The 19,700-nt window shown below is 41.1% G+C and overlaps 1 protein-coding gene across 6 annotated transcripts in view; it reads right to left on the bottom strand.

The window, feature by feature from the left end:
* MYO3B (myosin IIIB) overlaps nt 1-19,700 on the bottom strand; it is a 482,588-nt gene that overhangs the window by 378,332 nt on the left and 84,556 nt on the right. For 5 of the 6 annotated variants that reach the window (XR_015255300.1, XM_086718868.1, XM_086718870.1 and 2 more), the window contains 5 exons: nt 16,520-16,703; nt 15,669-15,803; nt 4,848-4,952; nt 4,506-4,605; nt 1,430-1,506 (listed from right to left, as the gene is read on the bottom strand). Coding sequence is in view for 4 of the 6 variants with exons in the window: in XM_086718867.1 (XP_086574993.1) it covers nt 1,430-1,506; nt 4,506-4,605; nt 4,848-4,952; nt 15,669-15,803; nt 16,520-16,703 (601 nt within the window). In the remaining 2 variants the exon portion in view is untranslated. Of the gene's footprint in view, nt 1-1,429; nt 1,507-4,505; nt 4,606-4,847; nt 4,953-15,668; nt 15,804-16,519; nt 16,704-19,700 lie in introns of those variants that run through there. The other variant, XM_086718871.1, reaches the window with a different exon arrangement.

Below are 19,700 nucleotides of genomic sequence, written 5' to 3'. Positions count from 1 at the left end.
CCTAGCTGAAATAAAGTGGTGGGTCACCACATGGTACAGTACTAAGTTTGACAAAATAACTCAAAGTAATTTATACTGTCACACTCTGAAACATACTTACACTGCAAAGGACAACTGAGCTTCACAAAACAGTGTCATTTGTCTCATTAAATTAAAGGTACTTACTTGAATGATACTGGCTTTGTAGTTTTTTTATAACACATTTTTTCCTTTTAGGTACATAGCTCTATAAATATAAGCAATAAGGAGTTTATATCTAGTTTCATGTTTTTTAAATCCTACTTAAGAAACATTTAAGATTTAAGTAAACCCTGGAATCTACAGGCGTTTTCTTTTTCTCGAAAATGAGCCTGTCCATTACCCAAGTATGAAAGGGAGGACCATAGACAATGGCGAGCCACTGAAAAACTATGAGCATATTGATGTGAACTGATTACTGTGTTAGGAGACCTCCCGTACAGTCACACAGAGGAAAGACAGCCATGGGGACAGAATAGATAGAAAGACCTCTAACGAGATGACTGCCTGAGTCCTCTTATTAAAAGCACCCATTTGCTTAATCCCAGAGACCGGCTCAGGGCACAGGCCTCAGTATGGTGGAATTAAATGCTGACCTGGCAAGCAAAGCTGTATCAGTATTTCAGGGTAGGCCTTATCTAGTTGGAAAATTCCCCAAACTTCTACATGCATCATCTCACAGAGGGTTCTGTGATGATGCCAGGACCAAATTAGGGTCAAATCCCAGGTTTTGCTAGAGAGCCAAAAAAGTACTCAAGAGAAGTTGCTATGTACCTGGTAGCAAAAAACAACCAGGACTTCTTCTGTATATAGTGCTGTAATCCATTTGGAACTGAAATCTTTCTCTTTATCAATAAGTCATGTGTTTGTGGGGCTGCATCTATCCAGGGAAGGCAACTTTTTCTAATTTACACAAAGGCTGGGTAAACTCGCAAGCCATGACCCTTGGAAAGGGCTGCATCTTCTGGGGGGAATACCTTTTTCTAATTGCATGAAGGTACCCTATGGGTTAGCTGTGACTAAATCCTGCGTTTTTTGAGATTATGTGTCATCATTATCACTGACCAAAGCAGAACTTACAGTTCTGAAAATTTTGTGAAGTATATGACTTCCCCATAAAAAGGCACAGTATCGGGGCGCCTGGGTGGCGCAGTTGGTTAAGCGTCTGACTTCAGCCAGGTCACGATCTCGCGGTCCGGGAGTTCGAGCCCCGCGTCAGGCTCTGGGCTGATGGCTCAGAGCCTGGAGCCTGTTTCCAATTCTGTGTCTCCCTCTCTCTCTGCCCCTCCCCCGTTCATGCTCTGTCTCTCTCTGTCCCAAAAATAAAATAAAAACGTTGAAAAAAAAATTTTTTTTAAAAAGGCACAGTATCAAGCTACTCAACAAACACAAATAAGTGCCTTCTGATTACCTCAGGGGCCATCCAGAACGGGGTGCCAACAGATGTGTTTCTCCGTAGACGTGTACTGGTGAGCTGAGCTGAGACACCTATAGGAAAAGGGTATCGTAATTCATCAGTGAGCAAAGGATGATGCTAGACCAGAGGCTGGCAAACTTTTTCCATCAATGGTCAGAGAGTCGATAGGTTTTGCGAGCCACATGGTCTCCATCAGAACTACTCAACCCTGCCCGTGGAGAGCAAAAAGCTGCCACAGACAACACAGAAACAAATAAGTACAGCTGTGTTGCCATAAAAATTTATTTATGGATGCATATAATTTTCACATCATAAAATATTCTTTTCATTTTTTTCCCCCAATCATTTAAAAAGGTAGAAGTCATTCTTCTCTCACATGTCATATAACAGGAGGCAGATCAGATTCAGCTGAGACACCGTACTTTGCCAACCACTATGTGGGAACATTTACCACTCTGCCCAAACCACTAGAATAGTTTGTTTTCCTAATAAATGTTCCTATCTATAGTGCTGCAAAATTGGAATCAAAAGAAAATATCAAGAACTAAACCCAAAATATCTTCCTATTATATTTCCAAAATATTCCAGGTGATTTCTTTCTTAAAGTGGTGCTTCTTTTTACAGAGGAAGAAAATTGGCATGTATTATCTATAATAGAGTATCAGTGTAGACATAAAAACTTTTTAGTCCCTTATCTTACCTAGAAGCCTGGAAACCTGGCAAGACAACCATGTCAAATGGAAAAAAAGCTGACTAATAATATTATTATCTAGGACTCAGTGCTGAGGACCTGAATTTTAATGTAATTCCAATGTATTTTATCTATTTTAGTCTTCAGACAGCTCTCTTCTCTATACAAAAGGGAGTGAAGTAGAAGCACAGATGTGTTGGATTAGTAGTCAGAAGACTTGTTTTCCATCCCAATTATGCCTTTTCCTAATTGTATGACCTCAAACAGACTCCCTCACTCTGAGCCTCAATTTTCTTATCCTCAAACTGGAGATAATGATACCTGTCACACCTAATGCCAGGGTTCTTCTTCTTCTTCTTCTTTTTTAAATAAATTTTTTAAAGTTTGTTTTTATTTGAGAGAAAGACAGAGGGCAAGCAGGGGAGGGACAGAGACAAGGTGACAGAATCCCCGGCAGGCTCCACACTGCCAGTACTGAGCCCAATGTGGGGCTCAAACTCATGAATTGTGAGATCATGACCTGAGCTGAAGTCAAGAGTCAGACGCTTAACCAACTGAATTACCGAGGTGCTTCCATAAGGGTTCTTCTTAAAGATCAAATACGAAAATAAATGTGAAATATTTTATAAATTGTACAGTATTTTACAAATATAAGGTATTCTTTTATGCCAAGCAGAAATCTAATGTAGGGGTGCCTGGGTGGCTCAGTTAGTTAAGCATCCAACTCTTGGTTTCAGCTCAGGTCATGATCTCATGGTTCATGAGTTCAAGCCTGTCAGCATGGAGTCTGCTTGGGATTCTCTCTCTCTCCCTCTCTCTCTGCCCCTCTCTGACTCATGCTCTCTTTCTCTCTCAAAATAAATAAATAAGCTTAAAAAAATAAAAAATAAAAAAAATCTTTAATTAAAAAACAAAAGAAATCTAATGCAGCCCTTAACATAATGACAAACATTGTCATTAATGCTTGTTGGTGATGAGAACTTAAAAACCTGAATCAGGCACAGATTTGCCAAGGACCCATGCCTTGCTCTGGGTGGGTGGTTGTACTGGATGCTTGCATTCTCTTTATTAGAAATCAAAAGAGGACTCTCTAAACTCTATTGACCATGGATAATTTGTTATTTTGCCATGTTCTCTACTGTGATTTTGCTTAAAGAAAAAACTAGACTTTCCTGTTTTTAATTGCTAGAAATTCCTTTTCCAGCAACTGCAAGTTTAGGAACCTTCTATTGGCAAGATAGGAGACTCATTTCAAATCACAAAACTGGTAAGCAGATAAATCAGCATTAATCCCCATCCTCATCCTTCTAGGCTCTTTCCCTCGCAATACATTCACTGCCCTTGGGATTATGTGTAAAATGCATCTCTGATGTTATCCATAGCACATTCATAAGGTTACACCATTCCTTATTCAGAAAGAGGAGCATAAGACTTGAACAAAGTGCCCCTTTGCTGTTTTTCTTTGCTTGTTGTTCTTTTAGTGAATAGATCAATACACCTAAAGTAGCTCCATTTATTTTTGAGAAATTTCTTCTGAGCTAATCATTCACATTTTAACACTGAATTCTTAACAAAAATATAATGCATATTCAAAATAATCAATCTTTTCTCCTATTTTGTTGACTTTGATAAAGAACATTTTAAAAAGTGCTTCTGTAAATGTTTTCTCATTATTTGTAATAATCATACTGAAGTACTAACTGTTGTTGAACACATTTAGAAGATTAAACCATTCAACAAACTTAAAAAGGAAAACCAAATGGTTTGATGGTTTGTGACTATCAATACATGAATGTTGCAAGGAGATATTTAATAGGTCTCTGGCCTTAGGTGATATTGCTCTGCATTTCCTCTCACATTTCCATTTCCTCTTAATGTTTCCAGTTCAACCAGCCTCACATGTAGCAGCAATAATCACAATTTAGAGGGATGTTAGCTCCCAGACCCAAAGGACTATTTTACCTTCTGCTCACTGGGAATAAGTGTGCCTGAGGCTAGAAAAAGTCATTTGAAAGACCAAACTGCTTTCTCTTTTCATATGCAAAAGAAGAAATGACGAAATGTAAATTATAGACAATCGCCCTGAGATGCAAAATTCTTCCCAGAAAACCAAAAAGTTTTTCTATCAAATTCTTCTTTTAAAACACTTTTATTTTCTATCTTTAATAAAACTGCTTCTAAAGCTGAAAATAGATTAACAAACAGCATCTCCTAGGGTGATCCATCTGGTAACCCCCCCACTCTCCAGTCTGTGTTTGACTGGAAAAGTCCCTCAGCCTATGGGATAGCAGAGAGGCCCCAGTCTTCTGAGATTCCAATAAATTGTCGCCTTGGGCTAAACTGCACACATCAAGAAAACAAACGACAAGCAGTCATTACCAAAGTCAACGAGCTTAACTCCTCCTTCTGTTGTCAGAAGAATGTTATTCCCCTTGACGTCACGGTGGATGATTCGGTTATTGTGCAAATGCTGAAGGCCCTGCATGGCATCCCACCATGACCAAACAACAGGAAAGAGAAAGGGTAAATTTGAATGGTTATTTAAGACAATTTTTACCCTACTATTAAAAATCCAATCAAAGTCCACATTTGGCTACACCTCCTTGCTGTTATGCACCTCGTATTATAGGGCCATTTCCACTTGTTAACATGCAATGGTGATCCCGATAGATTACAAATTGCCCCCTCTGACGTCATCCCCAGCTTGATGGACATTCTTACCAAGAGGGCCCCATATAAGATGTATGAGATCATTGCTTCATCCAACCGCTGGCCGCACCTGAGTAGACCTTTGACAAGCTCGGTGACTGAGCCCCCATTACACAACTGCAAGAGGGAGTGCCGAGGAGAGAGAGACAGCAGAGCACATACAAAAGAAAAAGAAAAAGACGTTAAGAAGAAAAGCTCACTAATTATTGACCTGATGTAGTAAATTTACAGATCACAAAACTCCAGGTCAGAATAATTTAACTTCAGATTTAGATTACACAAAGTACATGTCTAAAAAGTTGATTGTCAAGTGAAATATAAAAGCACAAGTTACTTAGACATTTGAAAGAGAAGGCATATGAGTAATCATGGTGACTTATTGGATACTTTTAATTTTACATGAATATTGCCTATTTAAAAAAAAATAAAAACACATGCATTTTAAAGATAAGAAAAGACGGGAAGAGGTAAAGATGGATGCCATTGCTACTGGGAGGAAATAAATCTCAATTCAAACCTTCCTGTCTCCAGGGCTAGCACTGCAGGCATCAGAAGCCCAACCAAGCAGCTCTTTCCAGAGTTGCCATTGCATGTCAAATTTATGGAATGGAGTTGCCTCATATGTGCATTTAACCTTCTCGTATTCAACCCTGGGTGTTCAGCAACTTTATGCCTTTCTTTTTTTTCTGTAATTAAAAATACTGTAAAAGTAAATCTTGCATATTTGCTCTTTGTTATGTATTATATATTACTGAGATTTGAGAGCACATGAACCAGGCATACTATACTTTCATGGAAATGTAAGGGTTTTCAAGGATAATTTTTACTAACTGTAGAGGTCAATATGCAGGTTTGGGCTTGCTACATGCCGTCTTAAATCAAAGGTTCTTAATTGGTGTGAGCAGGACATGGAAATACCTTGAAATTGTAGGTATGCATGTTGTATATGCATCTTGCATTTTTTCTCTGAGAAAATTCAGAGCTTTCTTCAGATTCTCAGAGCAATCCTTTCTCTTATAAAGCTTAAGACCCCACTTTAGACCTAAGTTTCCTCTGGGCACTTTGTCTAAATTTTGGGAAAGGTTTAACTAGTGAACACTGGGGGGAAACAGGGGTCCCCTGGGTTGTGGCTGCTTGAGTCAAATGGCTTTTGGTAAACAAGGAAATATAAATGGGCACAGATTAGCACCTCTCCTAAAAGAAGACAACTCTTAATCTAACCAAAGATGTAAAAGATCTGTATGCTGAAAACTATAGAAAGCTTACGAAGGAAATTGAAGAAGATATAAAGAAATGGAAAAACATTCCGTGCTCATGCACCGGAAGAATATTGTCAAAATGTCAATACTACCCAAAGCAATCCCAATCAAAATTGCACCAGCATTCTTCACGAAGCTAGAACAAGCAATCCTAAAATTCATATGGAACCACAAAAGGCCCTGAATAGCCAAAGTAATTTTGAAGAAGAAGACCAAAGCAGGAGGCATCACAATCCCAGACTTGAGCCTCTACTACAAAGCTGTCATCATCAAGACAGCATGGTATTGGCACAAAAACAGACACCCAGACCAATGGAATAGAATAGAAACTCCAGAACTAGACCCACAAACGTATGGCCAACTAATCTTTGACAAAGCAGGAAAGAATATCCAATGGAAAAAAGACAGTCTCTTTAACAAATGATGCTGGGAGAACTGGACAGCAACATGCAGAAGATTGAAACTAGACCACTTTCTCACACCATTCACAAAAATAAACCCAAAATGGATAAAGGACCTGAATGTGAGACAGGAAACCATCAAAACCCTAGAGGAGAAAGCAGGAAAAGACCTCTCTGACCTCAGCCGCAGCAATTTCTTACTTGACACATCCCCAAAGGCAAGGGAATTAAAAGCAAAAATGAACTATTGGGACCTCATGAAGATAAAAAGCTTCTGCACAGCAAAGGAAACAATCAACAAAACTAAAAGGCAACCAACAGAATGGGAAAAGATATTTTCAAATGACATATCAGACAAAGGGCTAGTATCCAAAATCTATAAAGAGCTCACCAAACTCCACACCCGAAAAACAAATAATCCAGTGAAGAAATGGGCAGAAAACATGAATAGACACGTCTCTAAAGAAGACATCAGATGGCCAACAGTCACATGAAAAGATGCTCAACGTCGCTCCTCATCAGGGAAATACAAATCAAAACCACACTCAGGTATCACCTCACGCCAGTCAGAATGGCCAAAATGAACAAATCAGGAGACTATAGATACCGGAGAGGATGTGGAGAAATGGGAACCCTCTTACACTGTTGGTGGGAATGCAAACTGGTGCAGCCACTCTGGAAAACAGTGTAGAGGTTCCTCAAAAAATTAAAAATAGACCTACCCTATGAACCAGCAGTAGCACTGCTAGGAATTTGCCCAAGGGATACAGGAGTACTGATGCATAGGGGCACTTGTACCCCAATGTTTATAGCAGCACTCTCAACAATAGCCAAATTGTGGAAAGAGCCTAAATGTCCATCAACTGATGAATGGATAAAGAAACTGTGGTTTATGTACACAATGGAGTACTACGTGGCAATGAGAAAGAATGAAATATGGCCCTTTGTAGCAACGTGGATGGAACTGGAGAGTGTGATGCTAAGTGAAATAAGCCATACAGAGAAAGACAGATACCATATGGTTTCACTCTTATGTGGATCCTGAGAAACTTAACAGAAACCCATGGGGGAGGGGAAGGGAAAAAAAAAAAAGAGGTTAGAGTGGGCGAGAGCCAAAACATAAGAGACTCTTAAAAACTGAGAGCAAACTGAGGGCTGATGGGGGTGGGAGGGAGAAGAGGGTAGGTGATGGGTATTGAAGAGGGCATCTTTTGGGATGAGCACTGGGTGTTATATGGAAACCAATTTGACAATAAATGTCATATATTAAAAAAGAAAAAAGAAGACAACTCTTTAGATCTATTTGACTCTAATTATGAATATCTGCAATGTTTTAATAAAGGGTGAGTAGATGTTTTTATTTTACGTGTGTATCATTCCCTGCTACATATATGGCAGATACCTTGCATACACATTAACAATCAAAATTACCTGGAACTGAATCTGCCCATTTTTTACCATTTAAATTGCTCATAAGCAACAGTATGACTAAAAATCTAATACAGAATTAGCAGTCTTTAAAATTACAACAAACTTACTATCAGGAACGATTTAGGAGGCACCCTGAAAACAGTGAAATGCACTGAAGGTGACAAAAGTCCCATCAGTTTGCAACTGAAGTTCCCTTGGAATCTACTCTCTACCAATGTCAGGTGTAACTTGTCATTCAACACCGATCACTCTGATGGCCCTAACGTTGAGTACCAGGGTAATAATGGTTTCCAAAGGATTCCTCATTCTTTTGATTCTATGTTTTGTGTGACCCTGAAAGGGCAAATAACATTCACTATTCAACCTAATATCCTTTTGGGCAATGAATGCATTTTTAGTACCATGATTTGTATAATAGTCTTAAAAGCTCAGCTTTCTTTCACCAGACATAAATAATTTTCTAGAACTTCATAAACTAGATTCTACATTTCAAGGAACAAATACTGGAGAACTGACCACAGAATCAAATGGTGACCATGGAACAACATAGGACGTGACATAAGGGAAGTTCTCAAGAAAAAGAAAAGCCCTTCTAAAGTTGGTGGCATAGAGCTTAGAGAGCTTGAGAGAACAAGGTTAGAGTGACATTGCTCCCTCTTGAGGGGTTAAATAAGGAAACAACTGTAATAAAACTTTAATTTCTCATGACCCTCTTTCACTCTTTAAATCTTTCAATCTATAAAGCTTCATGACAACAAAGAGGTGTCCATGTTGAGCAGAAATGGCAGCAGGGCAGGTGAGGCTGACCAAGGCTGGGATTTTGATAGTTCCCTACATCCCACTCATGACTTGCAGAAGATTCAGAACTTTATGCTCCATTTGGAGACAGGGACAAGACTAGAGGCTGAATGAGAAGGACAAAAAAAGTGAGGACCTCATAATAGGAAGGAGTATCAGGGACCAAGGACATGGAGAGATACCAAAGCCAGACGGTATGGGGACTTAGGGTTCACCACACAATTCAAGGCCCCGTCCTCAATGTTATAGCTTTATCTGAGCATCTCCTGTACCCAGATCCAGGTGCCACCCAGGGAGAAGGGAAGAGGAAGAAGAAAAGAAGAGGCTCTAAAAAATTTAAGTCCTTACCCAAATGATTAAGCTTTGACCCAGACTGTGAAAATGGGATATAAATAGAATCTGCCCCTTTCCAAAGAAGTCACTCCGTTGGACTAAGTTTAACAGAATGAATTAAAATCAGTTGTCTTCTCTAGGCAGGCTGGGGGCTCAAGAACAAAGTTGAGTTCAGTTATTGAAAAGAAATTTACCTCTTTGTTCTAAATAGTTTGTGACTGTTCAGCTTATGACCCATTACTCATTCATGAATACAATATAGTCCCTGCCCTCAAAGAGGTCACCACCAGTAATGGACACATGAGTAATAGGGTATGGCATGTGGAAGCAAGGGTGTGCTTAAGGGAGTGTGGTGGCACAAAAAGGGAATGGTGGCGTCTCCTGAGATAGAGTGAGGAGGATACAGTCAGGGAAATCTTCTCAGAGGATGTAACATTTACAATGACTTTAAAGGAACAAATGAGTTTACAGCAGGTGGACAAGAAAGGGAAGGGCATCTATCATCTAAATACTGAGCTACTATTAGAACAAAGGGTGCCAGAATCCTAGGGCAGGGAGATGGGGAAGGAAGGTGGGGAGCAGGAAATGACAGGTGTGCCCTGCTAAGGAGTATGGGCTTTATTACTATACACACATGTATTACAACACCATAATAGATCATTAGATAGGAATGGTAAGCTATGGGAAGTTTTAGGCAAGAGGTCTCTGTTCAGATTCGTATTCTACAAAGACCAGGGCAGCAGACTGGAGAGCAGACAGAATAGGAAGACATCAGAAACTGGACACCTGCTAGGAGGTGTTGAAGCAATCAAGAAAGGCAAGGTCAAAAAGCAAAAGTCATGAGGATGAAGATTCAGGGACAGATACAGGAGGCTTTTAGGAGATAGAATCTGCTGTAATTTCTGACCAACTGGATGTAGAAAGTAAAGAAGAGAGCCTAGGGATCTTGTGAGACTAAGGAAAACAGCAATAAAGTTCTTTGATCCTCTAAAGCCAAAGCAGTAATAGGAGTACAAGGTACTATAACCCCTTCATCAGAGCCTCCCCTCAGCCTGGCCCCTGTCTCAGGGAGGCACATGCTTTGTTGAACTGCAAGTGCACTATTAAAATTCTACTGAGAGAAAAATTAAATTAAATGCTGGGTGATGATCCAAGCTAACTCAACCCTGGAATTTTTCCCTGAAACCTCATTTTAGTATCTCCTGCCCTACTTTAACAGTGGCCACTTTTGCAACAGAAGCCTATTCAGCGATATTTTATATAGGTAGCCAACTTAACAAACTGTCTTCATAGCTCTAGAACCTGTGAAGAGATTAAGAGCAGCCATTTTGTCAGCAGGATCAAAACTGAGCTGTGGATTTAAAAACAACAAAAGGATCTTACTGGGTAGGTGCCTTTTGTTCACTAAATGTCAGAGTTTAAGAGCTGTGTGACTTCCTGTGCTTCACAAAAACATACAATTAAACTGTTCAGGGCCCCTTAAGAGGAAGCTGTCCTGTGAAATTGAAAAGCTCCCCAGCAAAGTTTTAAAGGGCAACCTGTGGGTTACAGAAAAAGGACTGTGGGTACCTGGTACAAAAAAGGAAAGCAGGTACACACTGACAATTGTCCTACCAGTACAAATGTTCAGTGAAATGAATATTTTAAAAGCATGACAAGGAATTACATTTACCTGCATTAAATAAATAATCCCCTTAGAACTGTAAGAAGGCAACCGTGCCTCCCGCCCCACCCCTGAATGTTGGCACCTGCAGGCCTTCATTCCCACCCACTCTGCCAGCCATCAGATTCAAACACAGAGGTGTGTCACCATCCCTGCTTTCCTCCCTATGCCCTCAGCATTCAGGAAATGTGGCAGCTGGATGCATCTAGAATTTAATGAGCATTTTGCTGCAAACCAAGAAAAATAGAAAAATCATTTATGTACCACACCTATTTTCCAAAACACCATTGAATATTGATTCAATCACAGTATGTGCACTTGCTAAGATGGCCATAATTTCAAGCAATAAAATGTTCCTTGCTCAATAAGCCATCAACTTTCCTCCATGTTATTAAAGAATGGCCCATGCAGTACAATCAACAGGCCTCTATTCTAGTCAAAGCTCCAACTTGCAAGTAGATTCTGTACTGGCATGTTGATTTGACCTAGTCAGATTGCAGAATTCAGAGGAATTTCTCTTTGGTGCCCTTTTGTTCAGTGGATTTTATCTTTCAGGTGTGTTAGGCTCTACAGAGGGCATAAAGCAAAAGATAAGAATTGTCAAAACTACTGAATAAGATGCCTCAGGAAGCACCCTGTTGGACACCATCCATCTCTCAGTAAGTCCAGAACAACATACTTTTCCTCCACACTGTTGGGGCAGATTGTGTTCATTTTGCTGACACCAGCTGAAGCCAATGGCTTGTACCAAGAAAAATGAACACTGTGTCACTTGCAACTCTAGAGTTCCAGTCACAGTGGAGAGATGCTCCCACTCTGAGAGGCAGGTGGGCCGCAAGACTCCCTACTTCCATCTTGTCTCTCTCAAGGGTGGACAGGGTCACTGTCACACTTCAAACTCTCCCTTGCTTTCTCTGAGCACAGACAGTACATGTACATAGGATGCAAATTCCTCTCCACTCCCAGGGTTCCTATACCTTCCTTCTGACGCCCAGCACTCCAGTGACTCTCATTCTAGAACCCCACCAGAGGCTGCTGTCTGAAGCAGTGCTTGCTAACCATCTCTGGTCAACCCAAAGTACCAGTCCTAGGTTCCAACCCATCAGAGCCCTGTTGCAACCCTGGTTCGTTCACATGATAAACTTGATTCATGCCACAATATCAGTGGGTGAGAACGGTTTTAAAGTATAACACTTGCAATGAAATTCAGCCCTATCCAGGACTTTCTAGGGCCTTAAACAGAAGCAGGTGTCTGGACGCAGGTGTCTCCCTCCCCACCCCCACTCCAACCTGGCTTAGTTATTGAACTTACACACAAATCTCCGATGAAATAAAACAATTTTTTAAAAAGCTAATTATTTTATCCGGTTTTATAAATATTTTACTTTACAGCCTCATTTATGTGCACTAAACTCCAAACCATTTCTTTTAAGTTTAACACATGATTCATATTGAAATTAACAGTTTCTATCTGCTGAACATTTTATGCTAAAAGGGAAAAAGAGAAAATATAGTTTATGCCTTAGCACATACTAGGTATTTTTTCTGAATACCATGCTTTTCTTAAAGGTCTAAATTCTTATTATATTTCATTTAGGTGAGAGATAATAGGACTTACGGAGTTTTAAATTTTAATATTCATTTAGATGAAAACTTATTCACAAATTTTCCAAATGTTATTATGTGTAAGTGTTTTCTCTCCACACCTTTCTAATATAATAGGTGTCTGTCATGAAAGAGACCTTTGGTTTATTTTCTGCTAACAATTAGTAATGAATTTCAGCAATGACATTTTTATTTGCTTTTGTTTTCAGAGTTGTGATGATTTAAGGGGGCTATTAATAACATTTTTCTATCCTCTCTAATTGCTCTATAGAGTAGCTTCTCACTGGTCCTTTCATCTCATTCAGCAAGGAAAGAGCAAAAGTAACATAAATTTAATCTCAATATACATAATAAGAACAATATTAAACAGATCATAAGTTTATTGTGTGAGTCTCCTAAAGCTTGCCTTGAAAAACTGCAGATAAAGCAAAATAATCAGGGTGCTATGTAGATCATCATGGTCTTCCTGCTGTGCGTGTGTGTGTGCGTGTGTGTGTGTGTGTCCAGAAACTGTTTTGCTCCCAGCCAGAGAAGCCAAGTCTATGTTCCCAGGACTGGCAGACAGTGCCACAGGCAGCAGCAACACATGACGGGAGACAAGTTCTCAAGTGTGGTTCTCCCTCCAGTTCTGCCATGTCACTCCTTCCTGGGCCTCTGCTCTTCAACTGAATACCAGGGGACTGACCTAAAGAAAGGTCAAGGCCAGTTCTAGAAGCCTAGGAGTCCCTTTTTCTATAAGCATATTATAGGCACTGGACACACCTAACCACCCAGCAGCCTGACACAGATGGCCCATTCGGGGACAAAAAAGACTAAGGATATCTGGTTCCCCATACTACCAACTTTGGCATGGGCCAAAACAACTTGCAAAAAGCATAAATGTCAGCATATTGTATTGCTTATGTATGAATAATTCAGTATCACGGGGCAACTTCATTACCTGTCTGTGGTCACCCTGAAAAAGCAAGCACCTGCCAGGGGAGCATTTGCATGAGGCTTAGTTCATAGTTCTGGGCTCCTTCTCATCTTTCAAGGCCATGCCCAGCCCTTTCTGGCTGCCGTGGCCATGCCTGAGGGGCTGATGTTAAATATCGTCATCAGGAAGAGCATTTATTCTCCAGGTGGCCACAGGCCTGAAAAGCCTACCTGCCTGCCTGGTCACATCAAGGGGCGGCCTCTTTTAAAGTCCTGGAAAATTCCTGGAAATTCCAGTTCCCATGTCTGAACATACAGCCTTTTTCAGTCAGGGGTGAAAATGAACTGAAACTAGGGGCGCCTGGGTGGCGCAGTCGGTTAAGCGTCCGACTTCAGCCAGGTCACGATCTCGCGGTCCGTGAGTTCGAGCCCCGCGTCGGGCTCTGGGCTGATGGCTCAGAGCCTGGAGCCTGTTTCCGATTCTGTGTCTCCCTCTCTCTCTGCCCCTCCCCCGTTCATGCTCTGTCTCTCTCTGTCCCAAAAATAAAAAATAAACGTTGAAAAAAAAAAAATTTAAAAAAAAAAAAAAAATGAACTGAAACTAAGATTTCTTGGTCACTGTACTTCCATTATTAAATTGCAATGAGATTTAAGACATGGAGATCTTAGAGAGCTGAAGAAGAATATAATCAGATACCCTAGAAACAATACTTTCCATGTTCTAAGAAAAACAGCATTTTAAAAATTAATGTTGGGGCGCCTGGGTGGCTCAGTTGGTTAAGCGGCCAACTTCGGCTGAGGTCATGATTTCGCAGTCCGTGAGTTAGAGCCCCGCGTCGGGCTCTGTGCTGACAGCTCAGAGCCTGGAGCCTGTTTCAGATTCTGTGTCTCCCTCTCTCTGACCCTCCCCTGTTCATGCTCTGTCTCTCTCTGTCTCAAAAATAAATAAATGTTAAAAAAAAATTTTTTTTTTAAATTAATGTTATTCTAGAGCTCACTGTCCGGATAAAATATGTTTTCAGGGGAAGGGGTAGGGAATAATAAAATCCAAAAGATGATACTATGAGAACGTGGTATATGACAACCGGCCAACTAAATAGACAAAGATGATCTTTGAAAACCAAAGCCCCTTACATAGTCATATTCTGAGGAAGGCAATTGATATGACAGAAATGTACAAAGTGGTGTCCCTGCAGATTACCCCATTTGAATATAACAAATGAATTCTCCATACACAGTTGCCATGGCAGCCAGTATATATTGTTCTATGCCCAGGCCCTCTCACAGCCAGGCAAAAGATTCGGACAAGAGGGTAGATGATGAATTGAGACCTGACCTCTTCTTGCTTGGTGCTTCTCTCTTAAGCTTTCACATGTGTGCACGTGCTCCTGGACTGCATATGGGAGCTCAGGCACGGGGCATCTGCTGGTTCAGAGGGGCAGAATCCAGAACAAATCAGGCTGGGCCTAGTGAGCATGAGGCGACAGACCTGTCCTAATTTACTAACTTTATATATTATCATTATTATACCTTAGCCATTTTAGTCTCATGAGGAATGGAATGGTAGGTAATTGACTCTTTTACACCCAGATACACACATTCATTACCATTAATAAGGAAGAAAAAAGGCAGGATCACAGTGGATACAGTGGTGCTCCTTTCAGATTTCTTCTTCAGAGGGAATGCTGCCAGGAACACTGGCTACTCCCAGTTCCCAACAGCACCACTCACTAGGCATTTCCCCTGGCTACAGGGAACTGCTTCCCCTAAGGTCACACCCCCTTCAGGGTGGCACACAGTTGTGACTGGCTGATGCAGAGGTACAACCCAGGACAGCTCTACAAAAGCATCCACGCTCTCTAACTCCTAGAGAATGGGCAGAGACCTCTGTTGCAATTGCACTGCTATTCCAGGTCTCCCTCACCCAGTCTTGCCCTCCTCACTTCCTTCCAGGTCTAGCTCCTGCAAGAACTCTCCAGTAAACCTGCCACACGTGACGCTCAGTCTGTTTTGAGGGAACCTGATCTAAGATGAAGATTAATGAATATGAAAGGACTAATCCAAACTTGATGAGTCCAATAAACCTTGGGTTAGCAATTTTTGAAAATGAGTTGCAATCAATTGGAACGTGTTTTCTACGAAATGTTCCCAGTTTAAGGAAGAAAATAACCTTTTCTAGCTGCACTCCTATATTCACTCGGTAGGAGAAGAAAAGATTGTTAACATGAAGCAGAGAAACATGAACATTTTCAGCAAACAGCCTACCTATAAGAACTCTGGAGGAGAACGCCACATCTGGTAAGGTACTTATGACACACAGGAGGGACCAACTCCTCACATGTGTATCTTACACTATTTAAGCAACATTGCATCTGCTTGTCCCTGGTGCTCTGTTTAAATGGATGGTTACCCAACGGGAGCCTCTTACCTCCAGGACCAGCCACAGCTGTCCTCCCACACAGTGATCCGGTTTGTAAAACATCCCATAAAACTTTACAACGTTGGGATGATTAGGAAGAAACCGCAAAATGTTGTATTCTGCCTCAATCTCTTCATCCATATCCTGCACAGGGTAAAAAATACATGCCAGATTAAGTCTAATGTGTCAGGGTGGGTACAGGCATGATATCACTTAATAAAGCATATTGTATATTTTTAATGTCATCATTACTGTATCTTGAAAATACTTAACAATGGACATTCAGATCCCAATTAAAACATACTAATTATTACAATAAAATGTCTTTATTTTATCTTTTCTTCTTTAATAATACTACTATAAATATCTATTTTTATTTTTAAATGTCTGAATTTTCAAAGCAGTTAAGGAGAAGTAGCTTGAAGGGACCCCACCCAGGATAGAACACCTATAACCTCACTGTGCAAGACAGCTTCCAGCATTATAACCTCGGTGTTCAGTGCTCTGGAAGAAGATGCCAGGCTAAGATGAATAAATACCACAAATCTAGATCTTTGTAGCTTACAAGGAGACTAGCCTCTGTAGAAAGGAGTGAAATGCATTACTCTTTCCAAGAAAATTACTGATGAACTCAGAGGGTCAAAACTAAAACAAGAGTAAAATGGACAAGAAACAGAAATTCAAGGAGATTTTTAACTCCAAATGGAGTCCCTTCATGCAGATGAGCTGACAAATCATGACTCATTCTGAGATTTCATGCCAGGTTTCATGAAAATCATCCCTAGAACCAGGAAAAGAAGCCGAATGCTCAATGTGCATAAAACACTATATTGTGGTTGCAATTTACTACCATTACTTACACTGATTGGATCCAAAATTTTTACTGCAGCCAGGCTCCCATCTCTCTTGTTAGTTACCTTGTAGACCTTGCCATAGGTGCCTTTACCTATGGTCTCTATAATTTCCCAGGTATCAGTGGGATCTGGAAGCGATTCAAGTCCAAGCATCGTGGGGTTGTAATGAAACAATCCATACAGATGTTTCCTGATGGGGAGAAAAAAAGTTATGTGCTGTTGCACTTCTTAACTAGCAATCTTAAGGTATTTTTTTCTTTTTATTTTCCCCTTTTATTTTAAGTAGATTTTTTTTTTTAAAAAAACAAAAGGTATTTGAAGCTTTCTTAAGTAATGGTGGTAGAAGGTGGAGGAGTGGGCAACATGATTCTAAAAGAGGAGATTCTATAAGCACTACAGGAAGAAGCAAGAGGGCCAAAGAGGACAACTGGTCACGACTCGACAGTTCTCGTTTTAGGCTACCTCTAGGGGAAGTGTCTGAAAGCTAAAGGACTAAGATCTTTGTGCTCAGGTTCTATAACTACGACCAGACCTTGTTGTTGATGGTCACTGGACACCAGTCTCCAACCTCCATGTGCAAAGTGTAGGCTGCTAGGAAGGAGGATCTGGTGCCCCTACCAGGCATCAGTCAAAGTCCAGCATTGCTGCCCAGGTCTTGGGTCCTGCAAGGATTAGCCAAGCTCAGACTCAACCCATACAGCAATAGCCCTGTGTGGGAATCACACTGAGTAGTTAACTAGGAGCTGCAAACTCACTTTGCCTATTTAGTAAGAACACAGCCCTATGGAGTTAAGTACCAACAGCCTGACAGGCAAATAAAGTCCCCAAGAGTGATCCTCTTTAAGTTCGGTTGCTCCTTGATGAAGGGTCCCAAACCTGTCTGCTTCTAATCCCAGCAGAGGGGCCAGACTCCAACGGCAAAAGTCATGACATCCAATCCCCACACAGGGGCCTGGTAGCTACCCAGGCTGAGCACTTCTGCCTCATCTTGGGCATTCCAATCTGCACTTCTAATTCTAATTATTTTCGATACTGCGCCCTCTCAAGGTGCAGCTTTCTGACCTGCCACAAGAATCCAGTTTTTATCCCTAACCTTTCTGATGGGGGCATTTCAAAGATACTGAAAACCATTACCAAAACAAAATAAAATCCCAGTGACTGTGGGGTTGATGCTAGAAAGAAACTGTCTTTCCAGAGTTCACCTGGCAGGCACACCATGCTTCAAAGGAGCCTACAATCAGTATCTCAAGAGCCCAGGCAATATTTACCCTGGGCTGAGGCACTGACCCCAAAAGACTGGCTGGTCAAATAACTCCTGCCTTTCATCAGTTAGTTTCAAGTTTTGAATAAACTCCAGCCTTTCCTCCTGCCCAGTGTTTAACAAAATCAATCTTTCTCACCACATGCTTCACTATTTTTGCCACCTGTACATTACCTATGCTATTATTTACTAAATATGTTTAAATTACTTGCTTTTTCATATTAGTAAATATCTTTTAAAGGCACTTTTATCTCTACCCTAAATGCAAAACCAGTATCATTTGCCATATATTGAAATTAACCACAAAACGATAATTATGCTAGAAATAATAAAGAACTATTCAAAAGTTCAGCCAGATTCTGCTACCCCGTGCTCTTTCTTTCTAAAAAAGGGAGACAGCTCATCAAATGCTGGAAAGGAATTAAAGACAAGCACAAGGTTTTCCTTTAACGTCATCAGAAGACCTGAAAAGAATTAGCAAGAAAATAACTATGTCACTGTTTCAGTGCTCCTTATTGTGAGATCCCTAAAACCTCTCAACACCTTGAGAACTGTTCCAGGCCTGGCTTCTACAACAGCAAAACGTTGGACTAGCCAGGGTTACTGGTCAAGGCCAGACAGGTTTGGGAGAGTTGTGAGGAGAGGAGAGATGTGTTTCCCGGAGAGAAGAATCTGGCCCATCAGCCTAGATGGAATTACCTTACACTTGCCAGGGCAGTCCCCGTTCCCCCACCAGCAGGGACACTCACAGCTAGGCTCAGTGTCCTGACAGAGTAGTGCTCAAGTCAAACTGTCTGCATGATCCTGTCCCTTCCTTCCCTGACCAGCCCTGAGATGTGAACTGGCTACTCATGTCTCTGCACCTCAGTTTCTTCATTGGCATCATGGGGCTGCTGTGACTGGTGATACAACGTCTTCACAGAGTTGCAAGAAGGATTGCAAGATGATAGCAGAGTCGGGGCACCTGGGTGGCTCAGTTGGTTGGGCGTATGACTTCAGCTCAGGTCATGATCTCATGGCTTGTGAGTTCGGGCCCCGCATCAGGCTCTGTGCTGACAGCTCAGAGCCTGGAGCCTGCTTTGGATTCTGTGTCTCCCTCTCTCTCTGACCCTCCCCCACTCACACTCTGTCTCTCTCTCAAAAATGAATAAACATTAAAAAAAAAAAATTAGAAAAAAAAAAAGATGATAGCAGAGTCAAGTGAGCATAATGAGAGCCCAAAGAAGGCATCTGGCATCATAAAAGCAGAGCACCTAGTTCTGGTTCAGAATAGGCAAGGCTCAACAGTTTCCTCTTTTATTTCACTTTTAGCCATGAACTAACGAGAACCAAATTAGTTTTACTCCAATCAGTTAACAGTTTCAGAAAAATGGCTGGAATTTGATATGTGCAAAAGAAATTAAATCACAGAATGTGGCAGTGGGAGAGGACCCTGAAGGCCATTGAATCAAGTGGTTTTCTAATGATTTTTGGCCACAAACCCTTTTGTTAAATTCAAACACTTAGAATGCTGGTGTTTAAGTGGAAAGAAGCAGCCCAGGTCTGGCTGAGGCAGGCTGGGGAACCCTGTGCCCCGTATGGGAGACATGGAGGGTGACTAACCATCCTGGTTCACCTAGGACTGCCTCAGCTTCAGCACTAAAAATCTTGTGTCCTGGGAAACCTCTCAGAACTAGGTACACTAAGATAGCCTGTACCCTAGTCTCTGAGGCCTCCTCAGAGCATTATCAGAAGGTCATTGTTTAAGCACCCCCACCCCATCCTCCCTTCCCCTCTGGTATGTGCTAAATTGTATTCCCCCAAATTCATACATTGAAGTCCGAACCTCCAGTACCTCCAGACATGACTATATTCGGAGACAGAGCCTTTACAGAGGTAATTAGGGGAACATGAGGTCATATGCAGAGCCCTAATCCAATATGACCG

This window comes from Puma concolor, chromosome C1 (assembly GCF_028749965.1).
Source record: "Puma concolor isolate L17-30 chromosome C1, mPumCon1.1.hap2, whole genome shotgun sequence".
In the NCBI taxonomy this organism is placed as follows: Eukaryota; Metazoa; Chordata; class Mammalia; order Carnivora; family Felidae; genus Puma; species Puma concolor.
Note: the sequence above shows the minus strand (reverse complement) of the source record. Positions and strands in the feature narration are given on the sequence as shown.